General features: G+C 42.7%; 1 protein-coding gene across 1 annotated transcript in view; it reads left to right on the top strand.

Moving 5' to 3' along the window:
- Positions 1-25,218, top strand: part of WTAP (WT1 associated protein) — a 263,014-nt gene that overhangs the window by 171,101 nt on the left and 66,695 nt on the right. Inside the window, exon 7 of the mRNA XM_069235141.1 lies at positions 15,239-15,393. Coding sequence (XP_069091242.1) covers positions 15,239-15,393 — 155 coding nt within the window. The remainder of the gene's footprint in view (positions 1-15,238; positions 15,394-25,218) is intronic.

Genomic DNA, 25,218 nt, shown 5'->3' with positions numbered 1-25,218 from the left:
TCAAACATATAACGCAACTCCTAGGGTTGACTTCTCATTTAGGGAGTGAGTCCTATTGTTAATTGTCTACTGATTAAGCCATTGCAGCATGCAAGACTGAAATAGCGTATGCCAGATACCCAGTTTCCTCTTCACTTTCTTTAAAAGTGGTTGCCAAAGATTTAGTGGCAAAGTTTAAGGGAACAGGTATAAGGAGGCAACCTTGTCAAGAACTCCCTACCAAGTGGGAAGAGCTTTAATACATAACAATTTAGTTATAACTTTTGTTTCTGCTCTTGCATACAGTGTTTGAACTAAATCAACAGGGTTGAAACCCAGGCTTCTATGGAATAGTCTAAAAACACCCAGTATATATGGCCAAAGTACCAGTCATCTAAACATACTGATGTTTGGAGTGCCAAAACCTGTCGTTGTCAGAATAAGACTGAAGTACAGATCCTGTCCAAATTGCCACTGAAATGCGTCAAACCTAGTGTATATGCTTATCAAAGGATTCTAAATTGATGATTGGACATGTCTTCGATTTAGCCAATAACAAAAGTCCTTAATTTTAAAATTGAAAAAACAGGAGACGTTGATGACTTGTATGAGGCTACTGACAGTGAGGAATGACCTAGAGGTAAATGAAGATGCTCAAGAGAAACAATCCAGTGACTCCAGCGTAAAGGAGCTATCTACACACAAGTTTGACCATGTCAGTCCGTACTAGAATACCCTCAAAACTGTAGGACCCTGATGCTTCAAGGTAATTGGCTACTGGACTAGAAAGACTATCCATCTTGAAATTCTAACTAATGCGGTTTCCATCCAAAACTAATTTCCCTGGGTCAAAACAGGACACTGCCAAGAATAAGCCAGAACACAGCCTGGATTTGAACCATGATTGATTTTGAAAGATGGCTCACAAGACTCGCAAGGAAACTCCCCATCGAAGGCAATCTGCCCCAAAAACTCTACAAGGGTTTTGAAGTAAAAATAAAATCTTCCTCGTTATAGAGTCAATGTCGTTTTAGCTTGTACAATTACCAAAAAATGTATGTGAATTACATGAAGGACCTGACCTGTTGGCTTTCAGTTTAGAAATGCTATCCAACTAACTGAGCAAGGTGTAAATTGGGGTTCCAACGTTATTTTTATGACATTATAACACAGGAGAGGCTCCTCATCAAATACTGATTGTCTACTTAATTGTACATTGCCATGCTGTAAGTTTATATTAGTATTGCACCCTACATTATCTGTGTGTTTCGAAACTTCATTTTTACAGTCCCTGTTTCTAAAATATTTTTAGAGGGAGAAGAGAGATTGAATTGTATACACAGAAATGGGGCTTATGTACGGTGCTGGCTGCACTTATGAAACCACATTCTGACCCACTGCAGTAAACTACTCAAATTATTTTATAATAAAATCCCTTTTTAATTGTAGGTGCATGATTAAAACGTTTGTGGGTTACAGGCTGTAACTATTAAACAACTGTATTTTCTGTGCACAAGGATAAGGTAGTTGCGAGGAAATAAATCACATTTTGTGCCTAAAGTTGATCCACCTTTTTGGCTGACTCATAATGTAGAATTACCTACCGTTTTCCAGAATAAAAATCTTCATACTAAGTGAAGGAAACACTATATGCTAATGCAAAGTTTTTTAAAAACAGTTTTATTTTTTATTTATTACATATGGTCCACAAACAAAAGATTGATTTAGAACTATTGAGATGGATTGTCAAAACTACTATATTACTGTTGAGCAAATAAGTTGACACTAAAAAAAGAGCTCTTTCACACATACAAAATGAGCCTTATTCTACATGGCAAAAATGGACTGCATGAGCATTTGGCTTTTTAAAAAAAAAAATTCCATTTATACATCTACATATATTTACAAAACATTGTGTAGCTAGCTATTCAGACACGAATGGAATATCACCAGGTTATCAGTCTACATTTAAATCTAGACTGTCCACAATGCTAAAGAAACATATTTACCTTTACCAATTGTTTTGAAGCTCGAAACTCCAGATTCACATGTGACTCTCTCCCAGTGAAGATTGTTTGATGCTCACTGAGGGGGTAAAACATCTATAGTAGTTGTGGTCACATTCTGTCATTGTGGGCTTGGTCACCCCCTTGATAAGTCATCATAGTTTTACCTGTGGTCGACGGCCAAAGTTGAAATCATGTTATATATTGTAATCTTGAACTCAACCACTAGATGACTATCCTTTCCAAGATTTTGTTTAGCTTGTATAATTAATCTGCACTGTTTTCACAAGGCAGTGAATCCACAAGCTAACAACTATTTCCTAATGTAGTCTCGGTCTCTGCCTTGGATATATGTTTTCCAGCAACAAAGGAACAAACTTGTTAGTCTCCAGACCAGTGATGGTTGCCATGATCTTTAGGAGTGAGAGTACTTGTTATTGAGGAGTCACACCCTCAGTTAGTCTTGCTCAAGGTGTCTCAGTTTCGCTGTGAGTAGTAATGTGAGCCACTCAAATGTGCCTTCCAAATATAGATACCTTTGATAGTAGTACTCAGTTTTGTCAGTCCTCTGACATTGGTCAATGCTCCAAAGATTTAAAAAAATCAAGCTGTCCATCAGGCTAACATTTTTAGAAAGGAACCAGTTGAATTGTATTGCAGCACTTCTCTTGAGCATTTCTGCCTCTTATCAAGGTCCTAGAGCGTTTTGCAAACCATTGGACAATGATTCTGAACCGCTTGGATGATCGAGGAGCGGTGTTGATAGAAGTGTCTTATGTTAGTCTGAAGTTGTGTGTTGCCCAGAAAGTGTTTTAAATCGGACTCTGGCTTGCATGCTGGTTTCAAATCTGTCCGAGTAATGCTGTGTGATGATAGGTTCGAAAGTTGTGTCTTTAGAGCTTCTCGACTCTAGGTTATTGGAATGGTCAGGATTTTATGGCTCTTAAGATTGAAGAGTGATATTATATTTCTGTGTCAGTTTATATCCTAATTTAGATGTGTATTGAGAAGCCATTTCCTTCTATGCACGTTTTATGGTGTGTAGGAATTATCCGCATTGCAGGCCATTTTTATTTTGAGGTTTCCTGTTTGTTTTGTTGTAAAACCTTTTTTACAGCCTGATCACACACCAGGTGATAGTGGTGCTTTAAAACAGTTGTCTGGCTGTGGGAAACAAGTCATAACTAGTAAAATGGTTGTCTGTTTTGGTTGGACTTGGTGAGCTGTAGTGTTCAATTTGTTTGTAGTTTGACAATTACATTTTTAGTATGTCCAGTGTGAATCTGCATAAACCAATTTTGAAGTCACCAGTGATGATTATGCCGCATGTAAGATCCCTATATTGTGCTTAACTTGTCGTAGAACTGTCATTGTGCCTAATTTATTTTTAGTCACCTAGTTGGTTCTGGATTGGAAGGAAAGATCGGAGTCCATAATACCTTCAAAGTTTTTTTTACCTAAGTCAAAGTTGTAGGTGGCTGTTACGTTTCCTAGGCTAAGAGAGGGGTTTGTGTTTTTGAGAAGTTGATTGTAAGATTTATCACACACTTAGGCCCTCATAAAGAGTTTGGTGGGTGTCAGAAGCCACCCGCCAAACTCATTCACACGGAAGACTGCCACGCCGGCCTTCAGTCTGCTGGCCCTATTACAAGTTTCCCCCGCTGGCCGGCCCAGCGGGGAACAGTGCTTTAACATTGATGCCGGCTCATAATTGAGCCAGCATCAATGTGACCGTACGTTGGGTGCGACATTACCTGTTGCGCTTTTCACAGCCTGCAATTTGGGAAGTGAAAAGCGCATAGGGCTGTCATGGGCAAAGCAGGGGCCCCTGGCGCCCCCTTTCCGCCAGCCTTTGCTGCCGGGGGGGGCTACCACTATGCAAAGGCTGGTGGAAAAGGGACTCTTAACCCTCAGGGCAGTTCTGCAAGCAGAGCTGCCTTGGCAGATTGAGACTGCCGGTACTGTCAGGATGGCGGCAACCTGGCAGTGCCGGCGGTTGGACTGGGGCGGCTCCACCAAGGTCATAATAGGGTGGCAGACTCGTAATGAGGCCCTTAGTGTTTTTTTTCTTTTTTTTCGCACAATTAACTCTCCTGTGTTGAATCTTGGATCTGTGAGTAGCAGCTCAAGAAGAGGGTAGGGTAAACATTGAAGTATAGAGGTGCAATTGTTGTGGTTCGGGAATAGTTATTGAACTGATTTAGGGTGATCATTGGTGAAAGGGAGACCACTGGGGGTCCTGTGTCTAAAATTATTTTATCCAGCTGAGGACTACTCTATATCCCAGTGTCATAGCCTTTGGTGTATTAGTTTGGGGTCAGCAATATCTATGGATGCTCATTTCTACCATCAGGCTAAGAACTTGGACAGTGTCTGTACCGACTACAGTCATAGACATAAAGGATCTGTCTAAAGTGCATGGCAATAATCCTATGATATACTTACAACTGTTAAAAATAGATACTTCTTACCATAGCGTCTTTGTGCTGTTACCAATTATTCATTTGTACTAAAATATTGCTCTACACTACACCAATTGCATATATTTGCACTATGGAGTTTGAAATAATTCAGTTTTGATTGTGTCTAAGTGAATTGTAGCTTTGCAGGGCCATTGGGATTCTCCCTCTCATCCCCTAATAGCCTAGTATTTAAATTTGCATGCCATGTTTAAAACTGTTGTTTTACACTTATATGTGCTGTGTTGAGTCAATGTCCTCTCCTATGGTCTGCGTTCAGGAGGTCCCCCCCAGTGATGTGGCTCACCATTGGTTCAGTTATATGTATCACGAGTACCTGCATGCATTTCGAGCTTCACGTTAACCTTCAATCCCTTATCAGAAAGCATTGGCAAGGTAACAAGCTATCCTGACCTTTACGTAACAGATGGCCATTACCACCTTTTTAAGAATATCCTATACCCCAGTTCAATCTTGTTGCCGGGTGGTGTTCTTTAGCATATTGCAACTCCCTCTTCCCCAGTTCAGTGTATTCCTCATCATGGTTGGTGTGTTCCTCCCCAAACACCAAATTTCCCAGTGAGTATGCTAAACCAGTACATCTGAGTTTGAGAACCTAACTAGAGAGAGTTAGAGAGCAGAAATTTGCATCTGTGTACTAGCATTCATGAGGTTTTGCTTCTGTCCTGGCTGTCTGCACCATATAAAGGCATTGCTGTGGCAGGTAACATAACCGGATCATTGATTTATTGTTTTTGGGTATTGAATAAGGTTTCCAGTAAGACCTATTACGTTCAAAATTAACACGCAGTTCATAAGCCACACAATTACTTCATTGCCTTTAAAATGTGATACTGTCAAGTAACCATTTAGGGTTTTGTTTATCCACAAATGAGGTGTCATTGTTCCAAGTAATTATCTTGGGGATGCAAGTCTTTAATAATATTGGTTGGAATGCTGCTTAAGAGGAGGCTAGATCGAATTAGCAAGAATTATTTTCTGCTACTTGTAATGTTATTGGAGCGGCTAGTGTTGGTACTAGCTTTTGTGCTACTAGTGTCGTGCAGAGCCTTTTTTTTCTTTGGCTGGTGCCATGTCGCCGACTGCATCAATGGTGTGCATTGTGTGATTATAGAGTGGCCTAGATGACACTTGTTTCAGATCATGTGTTGGCCGCCTAGATGAATACTGCACATACCCATGCTTGTCTGAGGCAAAATGGGCCATATTCATACATTCATGCTGCTGCTAGACCTTATAAATAACTACCACTTTACAACAGTTTAATTCCCAGGTAAAAATACATAAGTCTCAGGATGTGGTGGCATGCCAGAGGGGTGAGTGTTCGGTTACTTGGAAAATTTTAGTTTAAACCAAGAAATCCATTCTTAGTACGTCGCCCTTCAAACTTCCCGAAGGTCGGAAAGTAACTTGCTAGAGATCCTGTCATCTTGAGGGAGGTACTACACTGTTAGATTTGTTCTGGGTAGTGAATACTAGTAAACATTATGGCGTTAGAATTTCAATTATTAAAAGAATATATTTGAAGGAAGCCCCAATCAAGGTGTGTGGGGAACGCATAACTGTTGCAAATCTTAATTTACTACTATGATTTCTTTAGAATTCTAAACTGGCAAGAGGGCCTGCATGTAAAGGCTAATTATCAAGACAGTAATGCACAAGCACAACACACATTTATAACCTAATGTCATTACTGTTTTTCTGGTTTGCGTGCTGTTGCCCGTTTTACTAGTTTCTGAAGAATTATTTTTACTATTGTGGTTTTTCAATGAGCCTCCTTTCTGCTTTTCTTGTTTTTTTTTTTTTTGCCTGTGCATTGGCAAATGGTGGGTCAGTTGTGACTTTTTTAAATGATAAAGCTTAGGTAGAATTGTATATACTTTCTAGGAAATCCTCAGGTCTTTGAATTTCGTTTTGTGTCAAATGTCAATTACAGTTTAAAAATCATACAAACAAGCTGTTTCTTACCAACGCTATTGAATTTTTTTGAATGTAAAATCGCCTCATAACCTCTTGCCTTGAAATTGTTTAACAAGATTGACAAAGCCTCAGATAAGATAATTGTCGAGTTCATTTGAGTACTATGGGCAAGTGTATTTAGAGACCAACAATAAGGAAGGAGTCTTAATTTGTGTGTGGGGAATAAAAAAATCAGAATAACAATTAGATAGAAGTTCTTAATTCTGTGCTTTTTGGAGGCTCTGGGAGGTTTTCTTTCCCCAGCAATATTCATAGTGATTCTCAGCAGCTATTTTGTAATAGAAACACAGATTTAAAGATCTTGTTCCCTTTAAGACCTGTTTAAGACTTTTTTTTTCGAATGGTCTACAAAGGCTCAGGTCTACTCATTTCTGAATAGTTATTTCTTGTACTGTTGTGGTGGTCTGTGAATTTTCTGTCTTTGGGTGCCATTTTATTTTGTAGTTTTTTTTTTTTTTTTTAAACAGGCTGCTAATAGGCTTGTACTAAGCACTTGACATTGGCCACAGGCTTTTTGACATTGATGGTGCTGGAACTGTACAGAACATTAAATGTTAGCCTCTAAACAGCTAGCAGTTCTGTTATTTGCTGTTGCCCCCTCCCCTTATCTTTATTTTAAAAGGCGGAGGGAGGCAGCAAATGAATTGAATGGGTTGTACTGAATTAGGCATTGGAGTAGGTGTGTTACTTTTTGTTAACGTGGTCCTTCCCTTCCATTGAGCGCAATTTTGAGTGGCATTCTCCCACAGTACAATAAGGTGTTGTTTCCTAGGCTTCTTTCATTGATTTTGCAAAGCTTTTGTTGCATAACTGTACAAGAACGTGCTTCGGAACTAACCAGAAGCCCTAATTTCAGCTGGAAGTAATGGCAAAAAACATCTTGCAGTACAGATAAAAATAAAATATGAAAGACCCAATGTGTGTGAGAATTTTTCCAAGGCCTCTGCTGGCAACAACTGCACATGGCGAGCATTACATGTCATGGTGTTGCGCTCACCTTACGTAAGGGAATGCTGTAAGTCTATATGCCTGAGCATATTGGTATATGCTACCAACCAGAGAAGGCACTAAGTAGCTCCTCTACTGCAGGTTTTCTGGAACTGGCCCTCCCTCCTCTTAAACTGCTCTTCACTACCTCACCACTAGAATACACTTTGTTGGTCTAACTGTGATGCATCGGTAATGGTTCTTGCTCAGTGAATACCACAAGCCTGAGCAAGGATTTCGAGGGTGGGTTCTGACTTGCATGCTCATGTTGTTACAGTGCAGCATTAGTAGAACAGTGACCCAGCAAGCTGCACCACTGCTTCTTCCTTGGTGTGTTGTCACAGTGCTGGCTGGTAGTTGCCTTCGTATGCTTTACTTGCAGTTCCAACATTTTAGAATCGATTCGTTTTAGTACAGTTTGTCAGGGCTTCAGTAGGCTTTGTTGTGTGAAGAGCTTTTATTCGGAAAGGGAATGAATGAGTTTACTTTTTAAGGCATTCTTTTAGTCCAGCTTAAGTCTACTCCAATATTTTTTAACTCTGTTTCCAATTTCTGCATTAGAGAAGAAGGGGTGTTTACTTGTGTACATGTTCAGTTTATATATTTTGGAATTGTAATGGCCCAATCGTTTTAGTTTAAAAAGTTCAAACAGCCCGATTTTTTTTTTTTTTTAAAGTGATTTTACCATAGATATTGAAATTAATTGTAAATAAAATTGGCTAGAGAGAGTGTGGATGCTTTAAATATCTTCAAATAAGGGTATGAAGTTTGATAGGGTTGTGAATAGTGTAGTACTGGGGCAAGCAAGATGTGCCTTGTATTTTGCAGTCCTTAAAGTGTTTCTAGCAGAGTGGTGTGGAATTTGAGTTGTTTTTACTCAGTGATGTACTGAATTGTATTTTTGCCATAAGTATGTATAATTATCAAGGGGGTGTTGTCCGGCTGATGTCCTGGCTTTGATTTTTAAATTAAGTGCTTTTTCTCAGAATTGAATACTCACAAGATGGTGATTGAAGTGTGCATATTATAATACTTAAGTGCATTATTAATTCATGGTGAATTATGGTAGTAAATATTGGGTGCATTTTATCTTTGTGGGCATCAGTTGATGATTGTATAGTTGTTGCAAGCTGAGTGTCAAGTGTGAAGTTGATGGATACTGTATAGTTGACTTACAGGACTGGTCATCTTTGTGTGTTAGTGCTGGAGATTGACCAGTTGGTTGATACGGGATAGGTTTGTTAGTGTGGTGGATACACCTGCAGTTTTAGGACTAAAGAAAGATAACCAAGTAATGACACAAGCCAATTGGAGGTAGTATGCTGGCATACATTCGAGGATTGTTTTTTTTCCTCCTCTGAACAAGTTTTTATTTCCTGGGGGATTCAGATTTCTCTTCCCTTCTCAAGATAACCCGAGTTTCCCCTTTGGAGACCGTCTGCCATCATGCAACAGATACATTCTCCTTTTCTTTCTGTCCACATTGACAAGCAACCTCCAGTTTTTCGAACAAACATACAAGTGACTAGGTTTATTTACAACGTATATTAGCACATTTCCCCCATTCTTTGCTTATAGTGCTGTCTTTAAAAATAATTATACGTTCACAGTATTTTCTTTCTGATAGACTGTTGTCCAGTTTGAAATATGTACTTGTTTGCTCCCAAGATCAGCCTCTGATTCCTGATGCAGTTGAAATAATGAAAGTGAGCTTACTTAAATAGCTCGGCATTTAGCGCCAGGACACCATGGGTTTACAGAATGCTTCGAAGCACCTTTTTATCCATTCAACTTAAGACCATTATTTCATGTCCTGCTTTAGGTGCAGCTTTTTCAAAGAAGTTAAACAGACATATCTGTTGCAGGTAGCCTGATGATCTTGAAGCATGCTTCCTTTGTAAGAGGAAGACCAATGCCTTTTGCCAACAAGGGCTGTGGACCAGTGGGTACTGTGTGTTAAAGAATGTTTCACCTTAAACCTTTCTTTAGTTCTTCCCACTTGTCCTCTAGTCATGTTTGTGTCTCTTTGGTGGAATTGACATTGCTGTCTTTGTAAGAGAGGAACTCCTACCTTGACTCCTAAAGTTGCTGTCCCCAAAGACTCCTTATTCCCTCTGAAAAGCTTACATTATAAATGAGAAGACTTAGTCTCTGAAGTCTCCAGATATGAGAGAGACCTACATATCAACCATCTCGTGCTCTAGACCAGAGGTACCACCTTCAGTTTCCTCTTGGGAAACAGTTGTGTATGTCCTTAAAGGTCATAGAACTTAATTATTCTGTCTCAACAAGCCCCCCTCCGTGGTTGCTGTCAGATTCTGAATGGGTTCTTGATTAACCAAAAGCTCAGGATAAGGTCTCATTTTTAGTTAGGATATACTTATTGCAGATGAAAACTCAACAGAGGGGGATATAAAATCCCTCTTCAGAATGTTATGCTCCCAGCAATTTTACTGTTTTTGCCACATGGTTTCACTAAAACCCAAAGATAGTACACTGTCTGAAGATTAGTCTTGGCTGATCAGAAAACTTATTTCTGGCATTTCCTCCATCAAACAGTTTTGTTCACGAGCTCCTGTAACCCCAAGTTACCACTGATGGCCCCTTTTTGGTCTTACTTGCTATGGCTCTCAGCATTCCTTCCACTCCCATCAGTTTTTCTATTGGTTCCCCTACTTCCAGATGTACAAATGAACCATAGAATCCAGATTCTTTGCTGCTCGGTTACATTACCGTACTTCATCTTTGTTCATGAGAAACTAATCTACACATTCAGACTTTTTGGAGAAACACACAGCTATTATGCAGGTAGAAAACATATTGAGAACAATTCCAAAAGTAAATGAATACGATTTTGTTAATGGTTCGAGAACTGGAAAATTGAGTTCTATCAAGGTTTCTTTGATTAATGTTTATTCATATCATTTGTGGCCTCTACAGAGGTCAAAATAGATTGTGTGCATTGAAACAACTTCCTTGGCAATTGTTTGTGTTCTTGTAGGAAGTCTTTCTTCGAAGTGATGAGGTGGATCCTCCCCAATCCAGTTGAATATAATTCTGGTGTGGGCTTCAGTTAGGCATAATCCATGACTCTAGCACAGATTTTTTTTGTTTTTCTTGAAATGACACATTTGTGGCAGTGATTCCTTTTTCTAGAACCCTCAACAGGCTTCAGTGTGTCTTCTGCAGACATGAGCGTTCCACAAGCTTGTCCTGCTGAAGAAAATAAAGCGCTTAAAGTTTGATCTGGAAAGAGTGAAGTCCCTGTTCTCTGACCTTGTTTGTCACTTGTGGTAGTCTTTTTAATGTCAAGAAGGCGGAGAAAGCCTCTGTGAGGCTGATAGTCTCCTGCATTTCCATTTCTTTGGGTGTCAGAGGGGTTCAGACTTCTTAGACACTTCATGCATATTCACCTAGAGCAAAGACATGTCAAGCAAGGTATGCCACTCTGCATTTGTTTGCAGTCATTACTCTCCCGATACATCTTGCTAAAAAGATGTTGTATGCTGCTTGAAACCTGTTTGGAATGCTCATGCACTGAGCACTTCTACTAATAAATCTAAGTGACGGGGTGTCCCCTAAAACAAATGTAGCTAAAATCATTTAGAACTGTGGGGCCTGATTTTTAGGGAGTGGCTACTGAGTCATAAGGTTTTTCAATGTTTAGCACAATGTCAGCATGAAGTAGTAGAGGAGTTCGGGGTTTGCTATGAAGGAGTCATTTTTACTTGAATGACAAATGCTCGTTTGCCAGGGCAAGTGAAAAAAGTTGTAAAAAATATATATAAAACCCCTACAAGTTGAAACTCCTATGACTGACGTAGGCTTCCTTCCTGGAATCTGCGGTCCTCATTTTTTTTTTTTTTTTTTTTTTTTTTGCCCCAGGTTACAATCGGTAATTTTACATGTGCGGTGTCATGGGCTAATGCTCTTTGATATGCATATCAACATTGCACTTAAGAACATCTATTTATTTCAGGATTAGGGGAAATGTCTCAGGCCACCCCATGCGCAGAGGCAGCAATAGATCTGTGCTACGGCTAAACAACTATCCCAGTCAAGACTGAATAGTCATGTAAAAGACAGTGACTCCTATGAGGTCTGCTGCCACCTTCCCAAACCCACGGAGTTGTCAGGATTTCCTACCAACTTCAGCCATGAAATGAATTACTTCGATCAGTGAGCATTAAACTTGTTCCGATTCATTGAAAGTCTGGGTATTCAAAGGTGGTTTATACCATGTGCATTGGTACTATCTCCTTTAGTGACATTAAATACTACTCACTTTTTTTCTTCTTCAAATACTGCCCAAAGCAGCCACTAATTCCCTAAGTGAAAAAGGTTTCTGCTCAAAGTACTTTCCCACGATGGAAAATTCAGGAGGAGATCGACCTGTCTTGGACATGCAGCAACTGAACAATTAACGTTTGCAAAGAGCCCCTCCTGAGAGTAAAGCTTAAGGTTGTCATCTCCCTTCCAACCAAGGAAGAATTGCAGTTATCAGTTGACATGAGGATACTTGCTTTTATACCCCTGTTCACTGCATACATTTCAGACGTTTTGAATTCTGTCTAAATGACCAGGCCTTCAGCCCAGGCTGCTACCATTCAGCCATGAATCTTGATTAAATTATGCAGAAGCAGTGTTACCAATTCTTTCTCCACTTGGGCAACTGGCAATCAGATGAATCAACACCTCACAAACTAGGGCAAACATCCATGCTCCGAGTTCTGCCACACCCAACTTGTCTCGAAGTTAAAATAAATGAATAATGCTTTGACTCAATCAAAATTGATGCAATTTGATACTCTCCTCATCACATGAAAAATGTACCTTTCAATGGAATGGTCTCTGATCCTTATACTGGTGATTGTACTCCAAAAGTAAGACCTCCCTGACTAGCTTTTTTCAAATATCTCTAGTGGACCATGTCCTCATACATCACCCTTCAAGTCATGAGTAAATGCAACTCTTCTGCCAAGAAATTATGGTCAGGTCCTTATTAATGTTCCAACTTCAGTCCATCTGATTGCCTGGCTTCTGAGCTGCCGGAACTTAAATCATTAGGTATCCCAGATTGGTATAGACATAATGCTAAATCCACTGGTTGGATAAATGCTACAAATTGGAAGTTATTTTTGGTGTAAAATTAACTTGTGTTCTGTTTACTGACAACACTACAGCCTTAGCTTTTGACTTTGTCAAAAGCCACACTGAGATGTTTTTCAGTATATTTTCATGTAGCTGCCATTAGGCTCAGGTGACGTTTTAATTATTCTGACAATTTGTGAAATTCCCGAAGTTTCAGTTTGTGGAATATCTCAGTTTTGCACTATGCAGTTTCATTTAACTTATTTACCCATGTATGTGCGTATTGTGAAAAAATGGAAAACACTTTTTTTTTTAAATAGGTCCCAGAGAGATTAATTTGAGCAAAAAATGTATTTTGGAGAGCCAGTGTTCTGCGGGTATTTTGCATTTTACAGGCATGCTCAGATGAAAACAAAAGCATACATTTGTGAAATGTTTATGGAATTTTGCAAGAAAATGTGCGAATGCATAATGCAATCTCTTCAAATGAGATTGTCAAATAATGTAGATATAGACTATTAGATTTGTATAAATCAAGAGTAAATATCGGGTGTGTGGAAAACAACCAGCTCTGCCAATGCATATGGTCTGGCCTTTGAATCTAGGCACATGGCTGACAACTGATTAATACCTGGAAAGCAGTGTCGTTGCTAGTGGTGAAGTGTGAATGTCGCCAAGATCCAGACTCTATCAGAGCCCTACCAGAAGTTTTTTCCAGGGGTACCACCTGTTTTGACCTCATCTGGTTGGTGTGCCTCTTTTTGGCAACTAATATGGTCTCTACATTCTGTGGATACCAATTCATTTTTGAAGCTTTGAGAGGAAGCCGTGTCAGAACGAGTGTTTGTCACATTCGGATAGTCCGACAAAATACATTCTCTCTACACAGAGCATTTACAAGATGGCTGCCTGCTTGAATCAAGTTCAGGGTAAGTGACGATAAACTCCCATAAGGGCTCCGATATCACCCCATCTTCTCTCCCCGACCCCCCAAAAAAAGCCAAAGCCAGTCCCTGGATCTATGTACCAGAAGAAAATACAATGGAATGAGAGGTTGTTCGTCTGATGATCGGAAATCTCATCTTTATGTACAAAGAATGCACGATTTTATTCACTGATAAAGTCTCTCATCAGGCTACATTACACGTGCTAGGAGATATGCTTCCCTCGAGAGTGGAGTTCAGAAACCTCGCCTTCGCTGGCTTTAGTTCAGGAACGCACATTTATGCTAGGATTATTTAGGAATGTACTTGGAATTCCAAGCCGGGTTGGATGGTGGGGAGTAGAGCTACTTAAAGCATGCCAGTCTAAAGAGATTATAGGTCTGAGGAACTGTAGTTAAAAGGCAGTAACTTGTTTTCGTAGATTTTATAGCACGTACTAACCCTGACGAGAGTAGTTTGTAGACTTGCAGCAGACTTTTCCATTGAGCTCAAATGTAATTTATAATAATGTGAGTTGTGTTTAGTCGTGTATTAGGCAGTATTTGGGTTGGGTGACCGATTAGGTGCATGCAATTTCTAGTCTGGAAGAAAGTTATCTAATTGATTGTCTGGTTTATTGGAATAAAGGGAAGTAACGTGTATTTTATTGTATAAAGAATGCAGCTGTTTGTATTTGGGACATGCTTATGTAGAGTCGGTAACTATGTCTGGTAGTTAAAGCTCAGTATTTCGTTTGGAAGATCAAACAGATTAGGATAAGACATGGGCTGGCATGAATTCGTTTAGTAGGTATACAATATTGCCACAAGTTTGAAATGTGATTTTAAAAACAACACTTCTTTTGGGGTAGCTCTACCAGTGTGGGCATAAAATTACGATCAACATCAAAATCGGGTGTGTCTTTCGGTTAGAAATCAACCACAAAGTTTTACAGTAGAAGACTGTCACTGTTTCCGTAATACTTCCATTTCGATTTTTGAAATCCAGGTGGTGTATTGCGATAAGAGAATATGGATAGTAGAATTGTGCAACTATGAAAAGGGATATGTGATTTATGAGAGAAATTCCCATGGAGTATTTTGCTGCCTTAAATTTATGATGCCATATTGACCTAAGTGTTCCCTTTTTTTTTTGGGCAGTCGACCAAGAAATGCCTATTTTTTTTTTACTAATTTCCCGCAAGCTGCTTCCTAAGAAATGCAGTGAAAACCACAGCGCCTATTCCAACTTCTTTGGGACCATTGCAGCTACCCGTTGTTTCACAATAAAACTGGAAATGTAGTCCTCTAGCATAACTGATGTGATGCCACATGTGTATGTCTTTGTGTTACAAGAAGAGGACTGCAAAATAAAAGGATAATCTATGTTTAATGTGAACAGTTATAGGGTTCTTCAGCAGTGGTTATTTCACACCTGGCACATAGTCATAGTTGTGATATTCATTCAAGCCTTTGTGTCTGCCTGAACGTTTACCACTATATTTGAGTTGAGGTACAAAGGAGTGTTTTTAAATTCTGAAATAATTGAGAGGTGGGCCCTGATCTTGTCTAGTGTCCGGAGATTACCCTTCAGTTTTGTTGACGTCCTACGTGGGTTAAGAACATGATTTGGAGTGCAATGCCGCAAATAATCCTCCAAGGATTCTGAAGGCCCTTTATCCAGTATAACATTTTTTTCTTCAAATGACATCCACTTTTCTCTCAGCTTTGTTTTAATAGTAACAGTTGTGCCTTCACTTTGTGAATTCTTTTTGTTACTTATCTCTTTGCAGCCAGACAGGCAAAAAGTTAATGGCAAAATGCAGAATGCTTATCCAAGAGAATCAAGAACTTGGAAGACAACTGTCCCAGGGCCGCATTGCACAGCTTGAGGCAGAGTTGGCTTTGCAGAAGAAATACAGCGAAGAACTTAAAAGCAGTCAAGATGGTAAGAGCTTGCTTTCTAGTGCATGTTTGTCACAGAAAATAAGTCTAGTCTTTGGGTTTGGTATGCCTTCTATGAAGTTTTTACTCGTGCATATCCGTGTACGCAGTAGTTTGTGGCTTGGCCTGGAAATTAACGAGAAACCCAAATGGCTGTCCCTGCCATACAGGACTTGTGATGTTTGTGCGCCCGACTGGACTCTGGATCTTTGTGCTGCTTACGCTCGCTGTGTGTGGTGTCCATCATTTTAACAGTGCTGATCACTTTCGCTTTGTGCGCTCAAACATTCTTATTGTGTGTGCTCAAACTTTTTATTTTTTATTTTTATTTTTTATACAGTGCTTTCAAATTTGATTTGGGGCTCTCCTCATTTTTATTACTATTCTGGATTTCGGGCGGAGTGAACCGAGGCCTTTTTTAACCACTGGCTCTCTTCCTTACTTGGACTGTGGAGAGTAGCACATGTTGAAGTTACTACTGTGTCCCTGCAGCAGCAGCCATCTTTTGGTCTCATTCGAGGGTTGGCATTCTAGCTCCCAACCAGAATGCCTTATTTAAGATGGCTGGAGAGTGGGCGTGCCAAAGGCCAGCCCATCTGCACCTGTCTGGGGCCAGAAACCCTGGTCCCTTACAATAAGAAATACTTTCTTATACTGCATCTGAACTAAAAATAAAGTGGCCTGTCCGAGTGGAGCTGCCAGGTAATTCATCCCTGGGCTTACTCTCTAAGCTGAACCTGCTGTAATTTTGTGTGTTCTGCAAATAACACGGAATGCCAATTCTACATCACAAAATTCTGTGGTTAATTTGGTCTGCACCTTCAGTCCTGAGGTAAGATCCAGCACTTGTCAAGATAAGGGATCAGAGAGAGCATTTCAAGTCTTTACTCTCAATTGTCGCTCTCTCCCCAAGCATCATCAGCATCTTTTTACTTTTTTGTGCGACTGCAATTTAGATGCTTTTTTTTTTTTTTTAATTACTGAAACATGGCTACATTTAGAGGCCGTGCCCAACATTGCTGCTCTACTGACGAAATTTGCTCCACTGAGGTTGGGTAGACATGGTAGAACAGGTGACGGTATTGCCATTATTATTATTTGTATTAAGTTTGCTTGTAGAATCGAATAAATCTTTATTTTAGATTGTGAAGCCTTGAGTTTTACTCTTACCCATCAGTTTATGCTCTCTGGAGCTATGATCCGAAAGTGGTTCATCTCTTTACCCGACTTATTGCTGCCTTGTATCTTAAAATGTGCCAGCCAACTTTATTCTACTTGGGGGATCTTAACCTCAATTTAGAAGATGCCCAAAATAACATGTGTACCACCTTTAGTGATAACCTATGTGTCCTCAACCATGAGGCAGGACGTCTCTTTGACCCTCTTTACTCTATTATAAAGGATCTGCTGACTGATCCACTCATGTCTCACGTAGGCCTTTAATTTTTTCCCTACCCATCACTACTAAACATGCTGGTGGAATCCATCCTCTGGCGCCTTGGTTTACTTTAGCTCTTAAAAGCGAAAAACACTCCAAAGTGCCAGAAAGACGATTGAGGAAATCCTATACTGAGTCTTTAAATGCTTATAATGCCCAGTGCAAACATGCCCGTGCGACCTATAATCAATAATGCCCAAAACTATTTGTTCACCCTTTTCAAAGTGGTGAAAGACTTAGCAGATGTCAGTAGTGCTTCTCTTGCCCCTCTGTTCTCACATCATCAGTGCAATGGTTTAGCTGACTTTTTATCCAAAAAGTTGAAGAGATTCACACACAACTAACCAATGTGACCATGAAATCTGACTTTGATCTGACTGTGGACACAGGGAATCTGATTACCAGAGGGATCACTCAATCTTAGATAGAAATTTGGATATTAATCTGAAGGATTGGCCTCCTGACTATTCATCTTTCCTAAATGCTCTGCAATCTATTGAATCCTGATCTCCATTGGGCCCTTTACCTCCCAGAAAACTCAAACTGCTGGATTCAAGGTGTTTAACTCTGATAATGGAGCTCCTTAACGCCTCTCTACAGAAACGTGCGGAGGTTCTGCCTCTGCCTTTACTGAAAAAGCCTAGTTTAGAATCTTCTACCCTAGCAAATTATCGACCAATCTCCTTGCTACGAGTCTTTTCTAAAGTACTAGAAAAACATGTTAATGCCTATCTCACTACCATTATTAAGGCTAACAATGTTTTCTATCCATCACAGTTTGACTTTAGGGCCGGTCACAGCACTGAATGTGCCTTGCAGTGTGTCTCGGAACATCTGAGACAACATCTGGACTGTGGTGGTACTGCTGCACTCATTCTGCTAGATTTGAGTGCAGCTTTTGACACTCACTCCAGCTTACAAGATGGATTTGAGGCTTTCTCAGTCTTGAAGGCTGAGGTGGCTGATCGCTGTTTTTGACAGATCAAATGTTCAAAGTTTTTTGGCAGATACTAAATCCACTCCTCGGGCCCTGACTTCAGGGGTCCTGCAAGGTTTGGCTTTAAGCCCACTTATTCAGTATCTATGTTCTCCTTTTGCAAGTCTAGTAGTGAGCTATGGGCTCACTTTTTACCTATGCGGCTGATACACAAATTAACTTTTCTTTCTTTCCTCAGATCCATGCCAAGACTCTCAGGGTTTGTGCATAATTTTGAGTTTGATGAATATCAAATTATCTTATGCTTAATGGGGATAAAACAGAGGACAAGGTCCCTCAGCAGTAATCCCGGACGCTCTGGGGTCCTAGACATCAGACGTGTACTTAGGAGCCTTACCCACTCCACTCTGAAAGGAGAAAATCTTGTTTTTTTTGATTGACGACACGCTGTCTATAAAACAGCAGGTAAACAAGATCATGGCCACCTGCTTTGCTGTTCTTAGGTGGCTGAAAAAGATTCTGACTAATTCCGCCTACAGCGCAGAGGACCATAGTCCCAGCCTTGATTTTATCTAGACTAGATTACTGTAATGTACTTTTTTTAAGGCGCTGACAAGACAATTATTTATCGCTTTCAAATTGTCCATAATTCTGCTGCCAGTCTGCTTTTCCATCTGGCTAAATCTGCGTCAATCTCCCCTTTGCTACAGGAACTGCACTGGTTTATGATTTCGAAACACAACAAGTTTAAGGCACTATGCTACATGCTTAAAATCAAACAAGGTATGAGACAATGGTATATCCAGGAATTGGTGACCCCATACCAGCCTATACACTTTCTTCGTTCTTCTAGCCTTTATTTACATTACCGCGGTTTGATCTCTCTTGCATAAAAGGACACTTTTTCCTACCTCAGCCCTAAGCTGTGGAATGCACTCCCTGAAGCTCTAAAACATTGTCATATTGGTAAATGCCGGAAGACTTGGCTTTTCTGAATCTCCCTCTTTTGCCACCCCCCTTGACTTGTGCCATGCGCTGGGAAACCCTTTGGGGTTAGCTGTGCGTACTACAAAACCAATAAAATAAATGTTTCAGTTCATTAGCTTTCCAGTAATTAGTAATATTGTCATCTATAAGTTACTACTCTGATCACACAGGCAATTACCCATTTTTTTCCTAGATAATTAACCTCAGGCAGGTGTGGGTACCGCCTCACCTCAAACTTCTTCTGTACGTTCTGCATGTCACTGTATAAGTCAGATACCTTAAGTGCTTCCCCAATGGGCGTGACAATGTGAGTCCACAGGGGGTGCACAACATTTTCACAGTTATTAAACAAAATGTAGGTTTTTTATGAAAGCACAGAGTGGTGTGTCCAATATGATGCACATGTGAGGCTGACTTCTTGATGCTCCACTGCCCAGGCACTGCATGGGGGCATATGCTGAACACCCCTGGGCCTCATGGTGACTATCTGTGTCACTAATCATCAGGGGTGAGAGAGCTTGCCTGGGAGCATGACAGAACCAGCACAGACCAGGGAGTTGCATGGCTAAGATGATGGCCGCGGCGGAGTCCTGAGTTGGGGCCCTGCGGAGGGCTGCAAGTGACGAGCTTGCAGCCTGCATCGCCTGTCTGCCCTGTGACGGCACTAGGCGAGGGCCACACCCAGGAGCCATGCACTGAAGCTGATGGGAAGTTACACTTGTGCCTGAGTCCTACAGTCTCCTCGATATAACACAGCCTGATCAGAGTTGCTGAGTGGATCCCTGCTCCCCCGACCGTTGACTGATGATTAGGACAGCGTAGTAAAGAGACACCAACCCTTGGACTGCCCTGACATGCTGATGGAGGTATGTGGTGGGACTGATGAGGCCTGGAATAGCTCCCTGGGGGCTAGGCCAACACCCCTGATCGGTCTCTTAGCCAGTGTGCTGCTTCTGTGGCTTGCACCCTCCCACCATGAATTTACCTCACACTTGCTACCCCGTGAGCACTAGAAATAACACTGGGACCTTGTCAATTTCAAGGGGTTTTAACCAGATGTAAAAAGGCCACGGTTGGTGGCTGAGAGGACTCTAGATCTTCCAGGGAGTCCCTACAATGAATAAGGCCTGCATGCTAGTCACACATGTTTGTCTGCCTTTGACGCCTATTGTGCACACCTTGGATCACTTTGAGTCCTGTTTCTGGGGCCCCCTGGCGCATACTACATCCTGCTAAAGGCACACCCTGCTCAGGGTTCCTCTGGGTGTCTGGACACTCATAACGCCCATCACCACTACCGCCGGACCCTGTACACTGCTACACTCTGCCTGTGAATGACCTTGAGAGCGACCCTTGTGGAGGAGGTCACCTGGCCTTGGGGCGACCGCTTCTGGCATTCTAACACTGACACTGGGCCCTGCTTTTGGCGACCTCCGGAGTTTCACAATACTGGTGGGCCTGACCAATCATACTAAGCTAACACATTCAGCGGATTCTACTAAACCCCTGCTCTTCTACATTGTGGGTCAGCCCATGACAGTGGCATGTCTTTGCAACGCCAAAAAAGATGCCACCCTTAAAGATGTGTTCTCCATACCCCTGTCAAAGAAACCAGAGCGGGGAGAAGCTCTCAATCAATCATACCTCTACCGGCAGGGACGGCTACAACAAGCTCCCAAAGTGAAGACGCATCGGTTATTCGAGCACTCCTGCTGAGCTTCTTCAGGGTGCTCAGAGATGACATTGTATCACTCAAGCAGGACATTGTAGCGGACGTGAAGACATCGGACGAGATCTTGACAAGTTGACTCACTGGAGCAAGCCACCGATTCCCAGAAGGAAGTCCCCACGGCAACTCCTTGAGTTGCAGGACAAGAATGTAATGAGCCAATACCAGCTTGATTTAAAAACACGATCCAGGTGCTGCATGATTAGTTTAGGTGAAGCCCCATTGCAAGCTGAATGTAGAAAACTGGAAGAGTACACCACTTGCCTGTTTCAACATGTGGTCCCGGACATTGCAGATCAGACTCCTTTTCTTGATCAAACTCACAGGGTGGGCCCAAACCACAAAAGATCCTCACCTTCTTTCACTGTAATAGGCAGAAGGAAGCTATTATGTCTGCAGTAAATGCCATTGACTTTGAGGTCAGTAATGTCTGGTTCTATCGGGATCTTCCCCAATCACCCTACAACGTTTCAGAACCCTTCGACCTCTTACTGACTTCCTCTGATATAAAGGGATCAAATACAAGTCGGGACACCCCTTCAGGCTCCAATTTGGACTGAGACAGCGAGACTAGAACCATCAGGACCTTAGACAAGGCCTGTTCCCTTCTGGATATGGTTGCTCTCCAGGGGGAATATTCCTTTCTGCTGCCGTCACAACTCCCCACATCCCCTCCCACAGAAATGCGCCCATCGACCCGCCTGACAGAAATCAGTTCCTAAACCTACAGAGAAGAAAAGCCGTAAGGGACAGTGTAGGAAGTTGGCTCTGTATGTGCTATTTCAAAGTAAGGAATAGCATGCACAGAGTCCAAGGGTTCCCCTTAGAGGTAAAATAGTGGTAAAAATAGATAATACTAATGCTCTATTTCGTGGTAGTGTGGTCGAGCAGTAGGCTTATCCAAGGAGTAGTGTTAAGCATTTGTTGTACATACACATAGACAATAAATGAGGTACACACACTCAGAGACAAATCCAGCCAATAGGTTTTTATGTAGAAAAATATCTTTTCTTAGTTTATTTTAAGAACCACAGGTTCAAATTCTACATGTAATATCTCATTCAAAAGGTATTGCAGGTAAGTACTTTAGGAACTTCAAATCATAAAAATTGCATGTATACTTTTCAAGTTATTGACAAATAGCTGTTTTAAAAGTGGACACTTAGTGCAATTTTCACAGTTCCTAGGGGAGGTAAGTATTTGTTAGTTTAACCAGGTAAGTAAGACACTTACAGGGCTTAGTTCTTGGTCCAAGGTAGCCCACCGTTGGGGGTTCAGAGCAACCCCAAAGTCACCACACCAGCAGCTCAGGGCCGGTCAGGTGCAGAGTTCAAAGTGGTGCCCAAAACGCATAGGCTAGAATGGAGAGAAGGGGGTGCCCCGGTTCCGGTCTGCTTGCAGGTAAGTACCCGCGTCTTCGGAGGGCAGACCAGGGGGGTTTTGTAGGGCACCGGGGGGGACACGAGTCCACACAGAAATTTCACCCTCAGCGGCGCGGGGGCGGCCGGGTGCAGTGTAGAAACAAGCGTCGGGTTCGCAATGTTAGTCTATGAGAGATCTCGGGATCTCTTCAGCGCTGCAGGCAGGCAAGGGGGGGGTTCCTCGGGGAAACCTCCACTTGGGCAAGGGAGAGGGACTCCTGGGGGTCACTTCTCCAGTGAAAGTCCGGTCCTTCAGGTCCTGGGGGCTGCGGGTGCAGGGTCTCTCCCAGGCGTCGGGACTTTAGGTTCAAAGAGTCGCGGTCAGGGGAAGCCTCGGGATTCCCTCTGCAGGCGGCGCGGTGGGGGCTCAGGGGGGACAGGTTTTGGTACTCACAGTATCAGAGTAGTCCTGGGGTCCCTCCTGAGGTGTTGGATCGCCACCAGCCGAGTCGGGGTCGCCGGGTGCAGTGTTGCAAGTCTCACGCTTCTTGCGGGGAGCTTGCAGGGTTCTTTAAAGCTGCTGGAAACAAAGTTGCAGCTTTTCTTGGAGCAGGTCCGCTGTCCTCGGGAGTTTCTTGTCTTTTCGAAGTAGGGGCAGTCCTCAGAGGATGTCGAGGTCGCTGGTCCCTTTGGAAGGCGTCGCTGGAGCAGGATCTTTGGAAGGCAGGAGACAGGCCGGTGAGTTTCTGGAGCCAAGGCAGTTGTCGTCTTCTGGTCTTCCTCTGCAGGGGTTTCAGCTAGGCAGTCCTTCTTCTTGTAGTTGCAGGAATCTAATTTTCTAGGGTTCAGGGTAGCCCTTAAATACTAAATTTAAGGGCGTGTTTAGGTCTGGGGGGTTAGTAGCCAATGGCTACTAGCCCTGAGGGTGGGTACACCCTCTTTGTGCCCCCTCCCAAGGGGAGGGGGTCACAATCCTAACCCTATTGGGGGAATCCTCCATCTGCAAGATGGAGGATTTCTAAAAGTTAGAGTCACCTCAGCTCAGGACACCTTAGGGGCTGTCCTGACTGGCCAGTGACTCCTCCTTGTTTTTCTCATTATTTTCTCCGGCCTTGCCGCCAAAAGTGGGGGCCTGGCCGGAGGGGGCGGGCAACTCCACTAGCTGGAGTGTCCTGCTGGGTTGGCACAAAGGAGGTGAGCCTTTGAGGCTCACCGCCAGGTGTGACAATTCCTGCCTGGGGGAGGTGTTAGCATCTCCACCCAGTGCAGGCTTTGTTACTGGCCTCAGAGTGACAAAGGCACTCTCCCCATGGGGCCAGCAACATGTCTCGGTGTGTGGCAGGCTGCTAGAACTAGTCAGCCTACACAGACAGTCGGTTAAGTTTCAGGGGGCACCTCTAAGGTGCCCTCTGTGGTGTATTTTACAATAAAATGTACACTGCCATCAGTGTGCATTTATTGTGCTGAGAAGTTTGATACCAAACTTCCCAGTTTTCAGTGTAGCCATTATGGTGCTGTGGAGTTCGTGTTTGACAGACTCCCAGACCATATACTCTTATGGCTACCCTGCACTTACAATGTCTAAGGTTTTGTTTAGACACTGTAGGGGTACCATGCTCATGCACTGGTACCCTCACCTATGGTATAGTGCACCCTGCCTTAGGGCTGTAAGGCCTGCTAGAGGGGTGTCTTACCTATACTGCATAGGCAGTGAGAGGCTGGCATGGCACCCTGAGGGGAGTGCCATGTCGACTTACTCGTTTTGTCCTCACTAGCACACACAAGCTGGCAAGCAGTGTGTCTGTGCTGAGTGAGAGGTCTCCAGGGTGGCATAAGACATGCTGCAGCCCTTAGAGACCTTCCTTGGCATCAGGGCCCTTGGTACTAGAAGTACCAGTTACAAGGGACTTATCTGGATGCCAGGGTCTGCCAATTGTGGATACAAAAGTACAGGTTAGGGAAAGAACACTGGTGCTGGGGCCTGGTTAGCAGGCCTCAGCACACTTTCAATTGTAAACATAGCATCAGCAAAGGCAAAAAGTCAGGGGGCAACCATGCCAAGGAGGCATTTCCTTACACAACCCCCCCCCAAACGAAAGAGGATGAGACTAACCTTTCCCAAGAGAGTCTTCATTTTCTAAGTGGAAGAACCTGGAAAGGCCATCTGCATTGGCATGGGCAGTCCCAGGTCTGTGTTCCACTATAAAGTCCATTCCCTGTAGGGAGATGGACCACCTCAACAGTTTAGGATTTTCACCTTTCATTTGCATCAGCCATTTGAGAGGTCTGTGGTCGGTTTGAACTAGGAAGTGAGTCCCAAAGAGGTATGGTCTCAGCTTCTTCAGGGACCAAACCACAGCAAAGGCCTCCCTCTCAATGGCACTCCAACGCTGCTCCCTGGGGAGTAACCTCCTGCTAATGAAAGCAACAGGCTGGTCAAGGCCATCATCATTTGTTTGGGACAAAACTGCCCCTATCCCATGTTCAGAGGCATCAGTCTGCCCAATGAACTGCTTAGAATAATCTGGAGCTTTGAGAACTGGTGCTGAGCACATTGCTTGTTTCAGGGTGTCAAAGGCCTGTTGGCAGTCCACAGTCCAGTTCACTTTCTTGGGCATTTTCTTGGAGGTGAGCTCAGTGAGGGCTGTCACAATGGATCCATATCCCTTCACAAACCTCCTGTAGTACCCAGTCAAGCCAAGGAATGCCCTGACTTGAGTCTGGGTTTTTGGAGCTACCCAGTCCAGAATAGTCTGGATCTTGGGTTGGAGTGGCTGAACTTGGCCTCCACCTACAAGGTGTCCCAAGTAAACCACAGTTCCCTGCCCTATCTGGCATTTGGATGCCTTGATAGAGAGGCCTGCAGATTGCAGAGCCTTCAAAACCTTCCTCAGGTGGACCAGGTGATCCTGCCAGGTGGAGCTAAAGACAGCAATATCATCAAGATAAGCTGTGCTAAAGGACTCCAAGCCAGCAAGGACTTGATTCACCAACCTTTGGAAGGTGGCAGGGGCATTCTTTAAACCAAAGGGCATAACAGTAAACTGATAATGCCCATCAGGTGTGGAGAATGCTGTCTTTTCTTTTGCTCCAGGTGCCATTTTTATTTGCCAGTACCCTGCTGTCAAGTCAAAGGTACTTAGAAATTTGGCAGCACCTAATTTATCAATGAGCTCATCAGCTCTTGGAATTGGATGGGCATCTGTCTTGGTGACAGAATTGAGCCCTCTGTAGTCCACACAAAACCTCATCTCTTTCTTTCCATCTTTGGTGTGAGGTTTGGGGACTAAGACCACTGGGCTAGCCCAGGGGCTGTCAGAGCGCTCAATCACTCCCAATTCCAGCATCTTGTGGACTTCCACCTTGATGCTTTCCTT

This window comes from Pleurodeles waltl, chromosome 5 (assembly GCF_031143425.1).
Source record: "Pleurodeles waltl isolate 20211129_DDA chromosome 5, aPleWal1.hap1.20221129, whole genome shotgun sequence".
Taxonomy (NCBI): domain Eukaryota; kingdom Metazoa; phylum Chordata; class Amphibia; order Caudata; family Salamandridae; genus Pleurodeles; species Pleurodeles waltl.
This window is presented reverse-complemented; position numbering and strand designations above follow the sequence as displayed.